This window comes from Dreissena polymorpha, chromosome 2 (genome assembly GCF_020536995.1).
Source record: "Dreissena polymorpha isolate Duluth1 chromosome 2, UMN_Dpol_1.0, whole genome shotgun sequence".
Classification (NCBI taxonomy): Eukaryota; Metazoa; Mollusca; class Bivalvia; order Myida; family Dreissenidae; genus Dreissena; species Dreissena polymorpha.
This window is the reverse complement of record NC_068356.1, coordinates 11,080,656-11,091,636: the sequence shown is the minus strand read 5'-3', so window position 1 is coordinate 11,091,636 and position 10,981 is coordinate 11,080,656. Positions and strand designations below refer to the sequence as shown.

At 36.6% G+C, this 10,981-nt stretch overlaps 1 protein-coding gene across 1 annotated transcript; it reads right to left on the bottom strand.

Moving 5' to 3' along the window:
* Positions 1–350: 350 nt before the first annotated feature.
* Positions 351–6,063, bottom strand: LOC127866220 (uncharacterized). The gene is made up of 3 exons (XM_052406649.1): positions 5,236–6,063; positions 1,069–1,971; positions 351–364 (listed from the first exon to the last, which is right to left on the bottom strand). The coding sequence occupies exons 1-3, from the start codon at positions 5,984–5,986 to the stop codon at positions 351–353; spliced, it is 1,668 nt and encodes a 555-aa protein (XP_052262609.1). The 5' UTR covers positions 5,987–6,063.
* Between the last annotated feature and the right edge of the window lie 4,918 nt (positions 6,064–10,981).

Below are 10,981 nucleotides of genomic sequence, written 5' to 3'. Positions count from 1 at the left end.
TAACGCATTTTGTGCTTTTCTTATTAAAACAGTTAAAACATTTGGAATGAAATTGACATCATTTAAGTTTTTTCATGATCCATTTACGTCATTGAAATATGACTGCGAATGTTTTCTTTGATATTTTTTCTAATATTGCTTGATTCGGAATTACTATACTGGGCTATTTGACAAAACAATTGCTATACAATTATTTATTTTTTAAATGTTTAACACAACCAAGTGCATCAAGCTACATATGTTATACAAATTATATTATCTATTATCCTTATTTAGCCAAATTTCTCCATACAATGATACTGCAATTGTTCACATTATAATCATGTGTTGCAGCTACTTTTATCTAAGATTCAGGAGTTTGAGGCTGCAGTAATCAAAAGTCTAGAATTGTTTGTTTCTGAATTATTATCCTGGGCTACTTGTCAAAAAAATTGCTATACAATCTTTTTTAATGTTTAACATAACAAAATGCGTCAAGCTTTGTATGCAATTCAAATTAGCCAAATTTGTCCATACAAGCATACTGCAAATTGTTCACGTTATAATCATGTGTTACAGCCACTTTTATTTAAGATGATATAATTGAGGCTGGAGTAATCAGAAGTCGCATTGAAATTCGATTGATGATTTCATTACCCATCCTGCTAATAAATTTTATATATGGATCATCTTTAACAATATCATCATCCTGATAATAGTCATCAACACGACCAATGTCATGTACAGACCAGTTAGACGAGGCAATATCATCTTCCCAATAGGTTGTATGTTTCCGGTTGAATATTTGAAATCGTTTTACCGCAACATTTTTTTGCGTCTTCAGTTCCTTTTGGATGGCAATATACTCCTCCGGTGAGATTTTGTGTATGCGTTTTATCATTAAATAATAACCATCAAGAGTTTGAGTGAGGTCTGCACAACCGAATTCAAGCCTACTCTCAACTGTCTGGGCAGATGCAGACAGAGAGTATACAAGTTTACGTAATTCAGATGGAAGCAATGCTCCACAGTATATATTTAAATATTTCAATGATTTAGGTAGCTGTATGTCAATATATTTAGGCACACATATTGTAAGCGTTTCCAGCTTTGTGAGTGATGACAGTGACTGGGACCTTGTCTCTTCATGGTCCCAGTTCCTAGGCATTCTTAAATCCAACTGACTCAAACTCAGAGTCTTGATATTCAGACCATGCAGAGCCTCCCACAGACCAGGACTATCTTTATACACTTCAATACTAAGTGTTTCCAGATGTGTGAGTGATGAAAATGACTGTGACCGCAATTCTACATAATTCAATGAATTACACTTCTTAACACTCAGACTCTTGATATTCAGACCACGGAGAGCCTCCCACAGACCAGGACTGTCTTCACACATTTCAATACTAAGTGTTTCCAGATGTGTGAGTGAAGACAGTGACTGCAACAATGTCTTTTCATGGTTCCAGCTCCTATAAATCTGCTGACTCAAACTCAGACTCTTGATATGAAGACCACGGAGAGCCTCCAAAAAAACAGGACTGTACTTTATTGCTTCAATACTAAGTGTTTCCAGCTGTGTGAGTGATGATAGTGACTGTGACAATAGCTCCACACAATTCACTTCCAAAGCTTCAAATGCCCAAATCAAAGTCAGACTCTTGATATTAAGACCATGGAGTGCCTCCCAATGACATGGACTGCCAATCTTTATTTTCAATGTAGTGTTTAAACCAGTTTTTAATGATGCAAATGTTACTGTATCTGCATCTGATGCCTCAACACACGATGTTATTTTACAACAACTTAGTCTACATTTCACCTCATGATCGAGGGTCAGCAGCATGCTAAACAGACTGCACAGCCAGGTAGAGGAACATTTGACAAAGTACAATTCAATTTCTTCTATGGAGGGCAGTACTGGAGGTGGGCCTGCACAGTTTAGAATAATCGAGACCGGACGTTCTGGTGTTGCTGAACTGGGTGTATCTGTAAACAAAAACTGGTTGTCAGTGACACATGTTCATTTCAGTTTAAAAATTAATTTTAATAAATTGAAATTAAAAATCTGTTAACAGCTGGATTAAAATTATAATTATATATAGAGACACACGTTAACATAAAATAACATGAAATGTTTAAAGGTTTTCAACAAGTACATGTATATTTGATTATATTATTTCACTATTTAAATATTACCTACATTATCTACATATATTTATAAATGTCTCCTTTTGGAAAACGCTACACTATATAGATATTCTTTTATGATCATCCTCTCATGTTATTTTATGACAGAGGGGATTTTTGTACATGGAACAAGTAAAATTTCTTCACGTTTTTTTATTACATCCATGATCCAATAGCATGCTCCCCAAAATGTTACTAAGACTTATACACAAGCAGACATATTTCCTGAAGTTTGTATATTTATTTAGGTATCTTATATTTTAAGCAGAATGTTGGTTTGCTAATGCGTACTTTACGCGCATATTTCTAAATTGGATTTGTTTCGCTTAAAGTATTTCAGTAAGTGTTGGTTATGTAAGTTTCATTCATTATGTATTTGGAATTGTACACACACACACACAAACACCCATTTATACATTTTTTCCCCAGTAATTATACGCCCGTCTATGACGGGACGTATTATGGTATACCCCGCGTCCGTCTGTCCGTCCGTCCGTCTGTCCGTCCGTATGTCTGTTAATGTCGTACGCTACGTCAAATATCCTTTGACAGATTTTCTTCAAATTTTAACACAATCTTAATATTGATAAACCCTGATCCCCTTTCGTTTTTGACGGAATTCTGAATTGTCGTTCCAGAGTTATGGGACTTTGTTCGTCAAAATTTCGTGATTTCATTGAATGTCCTACTGTAGCTATATAAAAATGTTAAAGTTGTTATAACTTTGGTATGCTTGGACCTAGAGTCTTGAAACTTGACATGAAGGTTGGCCAGAACTAGTAAGTAACCACTGGACATTTCAAGGTCATTCATTTGAAGGTCAAGGTCACTGTGACCTTGAATGTAAAAATGTTAAAGTTGTTATAACTTTGGTATGCTTGGACCTAGAGTCTTGAAACTTGACATGAAGGTTGGCCAGAACTAGTAAGTAACCCCTGGACATTTCAAGGTCATTCATTTGAAGGTCAAGGTCACTGTGACCTTGAATGTAAAAATGTTAAAGTTCTTATTTCATGTTATAACTTTGGTATGCTTGTACCTAGAGTCTTCAAACTTGAAATAAAGATTGGCCAGTACTAGAAGATGACCACTGGTCATTTCAATGTCATTCATTTGAAGGTCAAGGTCACTGTGACCTTAAATGTTAAAATGTTAAAATTGTTATAACTTTGGTATGCTTGGACATAGAGTCTTCAAACTTGACATGAAGGTTTGCAAGCACACTTAGATGACCACTGGTCATTTCAAGGTCATTCATTCTAAGGTCAAGGTCACACAATTCACTGTGACCTTAAATGTTAAAATGTTAAAATTGTTATAACTTTGGTATGCTTGGACATAGAGTCTTCAAACTTGACATGAAGGTTTGCAAGCACACTTAGATGACCACTGGTCATTTCAAGGTCATTCATTCTAAGGTCAAGGTCACTGTGACCTTAAATGTTATTGTTGTTCATGTATCCTACCGTAGCTCAAATATCCCCCGATGGATTTTTTATACGCCCGTCTATGACGGGACGTATTATGGTATACCCCGCGTCCGTCTGTCTGTCCGTCCGTCCGTCCGTCCGTCTGTTAATGTCGTACGCTACGTCAAATATCCTTTGACAGATTTTCTTCAAATTTTAACACAATCTTAATATTGATAAACCCTGATCCCCTTTCGTTTTTGACGGAATTCTGAATTGTCGTTCCAGAGTTATGGGACTTTGTTCGTCAAAATTTCGTGATTTCATTGAATGTCCTACTGTAGCTCAAATATCCTTCGATGGATTTTTTTCAAATTTCAACACAATCTTAATATTGATAAACCCTGATCCCCTTTCGTTTTTGACGGAATTCTGAATTGTCGTTCCAGAGTTATGGGACTTTGTTCGTCAAAATTTCGTGATTTCCATGCTCATGTACTTATAAAATAAACCATGTATTCAAATACAAATAAACTGAAGTAAAAAAATGATTCAAAGGGTTATTTATTACCTTACTACTTCATTGGCGAACGACGGGCGTATCATGCGCTCATGGCGCAGCTTTTATTATGTCAGTATTTGTTGGTTTTGTTAGTTTTATTAAATATGAATTTCAAATAACACCACCACACATGAATATTCAATATCTTATTTAAAGAAAACATCATCTTTAAACAATAACAACAGTACTGCGGTAAGAGACATATACAGGGCTTTGAACTAGTGCCAATGCACATGTGAAGTATCAAGCAAATCGGTCAATTTGTGGAAGAGTTATTGATCCAAACAATTTTCACACTTATTGTGACAATGACCTTGACCTTTTACCTAGTGACCCCAATTTCAATATGGATCATCTACTTTCCAAGGCCTATGCAAATGAGAAGTATCAAGCCCATCGGTGAATAAGTCGATGAGATTTTGATCCAAGTGATTTTACACTTAGTTTGAAAGTGACCTTGACTTTTGTCCTAGTGACCCCAATTTCAATAGGGGTCATATACTGGCAAAGGCCAATGCACATTGGCAAATTGGTCAATCTGTTCACAATTTATTGATCGGAAACAATTTTCACGTTTAGTGTGACAGTGACCTTTAACCTAGTGACCCCAATTTCAATAGGGGTCATCTACTGGCAAATGCCAATGCACATGGAAAGTATCAAGCCAATATGGCAATCTGTCTACAAGTTATTGATCGGAAACAAACTTGTCTGCTGACCGACCGACCAACGGAGATCCAATAAAACAATAAATCCCCTCTTTTTCGAAGGCGGACATGAAAACTATTCTACCGCCTGATAAAATGAACACAAGGAATCAAAAAAGTAGATTTTCAACTTTAAAATAAATTCAGTTGACTTTTATTAATTTTTTACACGAGTTCTGAAAATAAGCTACCTTTACACAAAATAACCGTCAAATATCTTCATTTAAAATAAGATTATTAAGGAGAAACTTTCCTCTGTTCGTACCAGTTACCTTGGCCCAACTTTTGAACATTTTATTAAATTCTTCAAAAGAACACCATACTTGGGACAAACATGCTTATATCAAAATACATTACGATATTAATAATAGAGCATATATTTTACCTTTCATCCATATGACATTTCCTGATAGTTTCAATGATTTCAGCTTGTGGCATGATGACAGGTTTAACTCATAACAAGCTTCAGGCTTGCTAGGACCATGTGAACTCAAAATACAGAATTCTGGGTCGCCAAATAATATTTTTAAATGCAACGACAGAACATTTAATGTGTTTGTAGACCATATGCGATGTAACTCTCTCACGTTTTCAGCAGTTATGTTGAAATGACTGAGTTTCAGGCCAATGCCATCTTGCCTGTTGGCTGCTGCCTCTTTTATTCCAGACTCAATTATGCTCTGAAACTCACGGGAATCTTCAGAAGAACACTTGCTGTGAGCAACGTCACATTCATTCATCAAACCCGACAATTTATTTGCAGCAAAAATGTTCATCCCACACAGGAATATGAACACTTGCGATATATCCAGATATAAACTCTTGTTACGTTTAAGATAGTAATAAATGATGTCATCGATAACATGGAGATTACACGCGATATGATAAGCTGCAAGGAATTCCTGCATAGTTTTGTCAATGAACGAGTAGGAGCTTCCTGTCCAACTAGTATCTTTCCTATTTGTTAATATTCCTGCCTTGAGAGCAAACATCTTATGATCTGTAAAATCTTCCCAAGAGAAATAGTGTGACAATGTAATGTTATTGAAAACAATAGATGATTCTCTTTCAGCAGAGAACAGCAATTTACAAGCTGCTTCAGCTAGCTTTTCTAAGTGTGCAATGTTTGGCTGCATGTTAGATGTTTCACAAAAACACCTCACTGGAGAAGGGTTGGAATAAATAAAATCGCCCGAAGTACTGTTAGCTTTTTTACAAAGACTTTCAAGCAGAGCAGTATATAGTGCACAATTGGAGGCTTCTTTCATATCTTCCTCCTTCCTCATGGTGTCTATCCATGTACACATGACTAGTGTGTGCAGTATTGGCGAAGATGATAATGCCCTCAAGCCACGCTTCCTAATGAAAGTCTGAAATTCCTCCATCGTATTTGCAAGATCGTTGGTCTCATCAATTATGCACCGTAATACCCTTTCACTAAATTTATACCAATTGCTAACACCCTCTATCTCTAATAGAATATCAATATGTGAATTTCTGATACGTTCATCAGCTAGTTTCCATGGTCGAGATGTTATAAGAACTGTGCAATTTTCCATCGGAAATCCAGCCATGGATGGTACAGCTAAGTAACTACCATCTGGACACACCCATTCATCTAGGCCTTCTAAAACAAAAAGACACTTTTCAGTCTTAATTATGTGTACGAAAAGTTTGTAAACATCCTGGCATTGGTCTTCAGAAAATATTTTATCAATCAGCTGCTTCTTTATCATATGCGTTACATCACTTTGCCCTCTTGCATCTCTCAATGAGATGAAAAACAGGAATTTAAATTGTGTAATGGTTGACAAGTCTTCAAACGCTTCAGTTTGACGTTGAACTGCAGAAAAAGGCTGATTTCCATGACGCCAATCATGAACTAAATTGGCTGAAAACGTAGATTTTCCAGTACCAGGTTCACCTTGTAAGTATATACGTTTATTTTCATTATCATCTGTGAAAAAGAGTTCCTTGTATGTCAGTACTTGTTCCTTTTTAACCCTTCTCCCATCTTTTTCTATTTCGATTCTGTGGATTTTTGGGATTGCGTATATGTCTATTAAACGCTTATCAAGACTTTGGTCCAATGTAGAAAGCGGCACATAGCTCGAAGTGTCATTGTAATGTTGCATCAAACGTTGTTGGAAATCTGAAATATCTGATAACACAGTCATGTTATTAATCGCCTTATTTGCACTTTTCAGCTTTCTTTTAATATGAGAATGAAACATTTGCAAGCAATTTGGGTTGTTACATTCTGAAACATCTAATGAAAAGGTTGACGTTGAATAAAACAAGGGCTGTTTGTAAAACATGCATGCCCCCCATATGGGCTGTCAGTTGTAGCCATTGTGTGAATACATTTTTTGTCACTGTGACCTTGACCTTTGACCTAGTGACCTGAAAATCAATAGTGGTCATCTGCCAGTCATGATAAATGTACCTATGAAGTTTCATAATCATAGGCCTAATTATTCTTCAGTTATCATCAGGAAACCATTTTACTTTTTCAAGTAACTGTGACCTTGATCTTCGACCTAGTGTCCTGAAAATAAATAGGGGTCATCTGCCAGTCTGGATCAATGTACCTATGAAGTTTCATGATCCTAGGCGTAAGCATTCTTGAGTTATCATCCGGAAACCATTTTACTGTTTGGAGTCAATGTGACCTTGACGTTTGACCTAGTGACCTGAAAATCAATAGGGGTCATCTGCCAGTCATGATCAATGTACCAATGAAGTTTCATGATCCTAGGCATATGCATTCTTGAGTTATCATCCGGAAACCATTTTACTATTTCAAGTCACTGTGACCTTGACCTTTGACCAAGTGACCTGAAAATCAATAGGAGTCATCTGCCAGTCATGATCAATGTACCTATGAAATTTCATGATCCTAGGTGTAAGCATTCTTGAGTTATCATCCGGAAACAATTTTACTATTTCAAGTCACTGTGACCTTGACCTTTGACCTAGTGACCTGAAAATCAATAGGGGTCATCTGCCAGTCATGATCAATGTACCAATGAAGTTTCATGATCCTAGGCATAAGCATTCTTGAGTTATCATCCGGAAACCATTTTACTATTTCGAGTCACTGTGACCTTGACCTTTGACCTAGTGACCTGAAAATCAATAGGGGTCATCTGCCAGTCATGATCAATGTTCCTATGAAGTTTCATGATCCTAGGCGTTAGCATTCTTGAGTTATCATCCAGAAACCATTTTACTGTTTCGAGTCACTGTGACCTTGATCTTTGACCTAGTGACCTGGAAATCTATAGGGGTCATCTGCCAGTCATGATAAATGTACCTATGAAGTTTCATGATCCTAGGCATAAGCATTCTGAAGTTATCATCCGGAAACCATTTTACTATTTTGAGTCACTGTGACCTTCACCTTTGACCAAGTGACCTGAAAATCGATAGGGGTCATCTGCCAGTCATGATCAATGTACCTATTAAGTTTCATGATCCTAGGCCTAATTATTCTTGAGTTATCATCAAGAAACCATTATACTGTTTCAAGTCACTGTGACCTTGACCTTTGACCAAGTGACCTGAAAATGTATAGGGGTCATCTGCCAATCATGATCAATGTACCTATGAAGTTTCATGATCCTAGGCGTAAGCATTCTTGAGCTATCATGCGGATTTTTTTTTACTATTTCGAGTCACTGTGACCTTGACCTTTGACCTAGAGACCTGAAAATCAATAGTGGTCATCTGCCAGTCATGATCAATGTACCTATGAAGTTTCATGATCCTAGGCGTAAGCATTCTTGAGTTATCATCCTGAAACCATTTTACTATTTCGAGTCACTGTGACCTTGACCTAGTGACCTGAAAATCAATAGGGGTCATCTGCCAGTCATGATAAATGTACCTTTGAAGTTTCATGATCCTAGGCCTAAGAGTTCTTATGTAATCATCTGGAAACCATCTGGTGGATGCACCGACGGACCGACCGACCAACATGTGCAAAACAATATACCACCTCTTCTTCGAAGGGGGGCATAATTAGCAATACATAACATACTGATTGATACTATTGATTGTTTGTATTTCTCTTGTTTGTTTTATAACATACTTTATGATGCACAATCTGTATCAAATAACACAGTATTTTCGTACATAACAAGAAACCGTCGGAGACGGGTGATGTTCCGCAAAGGATTTTTTTGTCACAATATTGCACTATATATTCAGATAAAAGGAAACGTCTTGAGGGCCATAACTTATGATGGATGGTTTAGCAACTTAAAAACTTTAAATGGCCATACCTCTCTAAATAAATCATCTAACCAGAACCCACAAATAACATGCGCATCTCCTCAAGGTAGTTAAGCTTCCCATAAAGCTTCATTGAATTCCAGTCAGTAGTTGGGGAGAAATAGCCCAGACAAGAATTGCACTATATGTCCAGTTTATAGAAAATTTAAAAGGGCCATAACTCTGTAAAAATCATCCGACGAGAAACTGCTGATAATGTGCACATCTCCTCTTGGTAGTGAAGCTTCCCATAAAGTTTCATTGAATTCCAGTCATTAGTTGCTGAGAAATAGCCCGGACAAGAATTGCACTATATGTACAGTTAATGGAAAATTTCAAAGGGCCATAAGTCTGTGAAAAATCATCCTACCAGAACTGGCTGATAATATGCACATCTCCTTTTGGTAGTGAAGCTTCCAATAAAGTTTCATTGAATTCCGGTCATAAGCTGCTGAGAAATAGCCCAGACAAGAATTGCACTATATGTACAGTTAATGGAAAATTTCAAAGGGTCATAACTCTGTGAAAAATCATCTGACTAGAACCCGCTGATAATATGCACATGTCCTCTTGGTAGTGAAGCTTCCAATAAAGTTTCATTGAATTCGGGTCATAAGTTGCTGAGAAATAGCCCGGACAAGAATTGCACTATATGTACAGTTAATGGAAAATTTCAAAGAGTCATAACTCTGTGAAAAATCATCTGACTAGAACCCGCTGATAATATGCACATGTCCTCTTGGTAGTGAAGCTTCCCATTAAGCTTCATTGAATTCCAGTCAGTAGTTAGGGAGAAATAGCCCAGACAAGAATTGCACTATATGTCCAGTTTATAGAAAACTTCAAAGGGCCATAACTCTGTAAAAATCATCCGACGAGAACCGGCTGATAATGTGCACATCTCCTCTTGGTAGTGAAGCTTCCCATAAAGTTTCATTGAATTCCAGTCATTAGTTGCTGAGAAATAGCCCGGACAAGAATTGCACTATATGTACAGTTAATGGAAAATTTCAAAGGGCCATAACTCTGTGAAAAATCATCCGACCAGAACCGGCTGATAATGTGCACATCTCCTCTGGGTAGTGAAGCTTCCCATAAAGTTTAATTAAATTCCGGTCATTAATTGCTGAGAAATAGCCCGGACAAAAATTTGCACTGACGGACGGACGGACAAACGCACGGACAGACGAAGCGGCGACTATATGCTTCCCCCAAAATTTTGGGGGAGCATAATAACAATAAAACATAAATCAATGCAGTGTCTCCCAAACTAAGATAACCCACCTGAGCAAACATCTTTGTTTTTCCCTTAAAGAAATCTGATTAAAAAATGCTGAATTGTTCTTTCAGCCAAAGTCTTTTATGTGAAGATAATATTTAGCACAGTAATTAGATAATTTAATTTCTAACAGAAGACCAACCTTTAAAACAGTAGATTAATATGTTAATTAGAATAACTTGTTATTCCTAAGTTTTTTTTTTGTCGGTCTCAATTTTTTCATTCTTTAATTAATTAGAATGTTTATGTTTTATTGGAAATTATCACAGTTAAGAACCCATTTATATGGTCCCATATCAATTTTTGTATGCTTTTTGTATGCTTATTTTATCTTTGAAAGAGTTAATGCTATATTTCACACCTATTTTTTTTATTACAATAGCTTGTTTTTTTCCACCTCTTGATTTCATACTATATATACCGCTTTCAAGGCGTTGTTCCGCAACATGTGTCTTGCTTTCAAGGCATTGTTCCCGACCCTGGATCTTGCTTTTGACTTCGGCCATAGCATTTTCCATTTTCTTTGAAAAACATTCCCCGACCTCATTCGCATCTTTAAACATCAAACCGAGTTTGC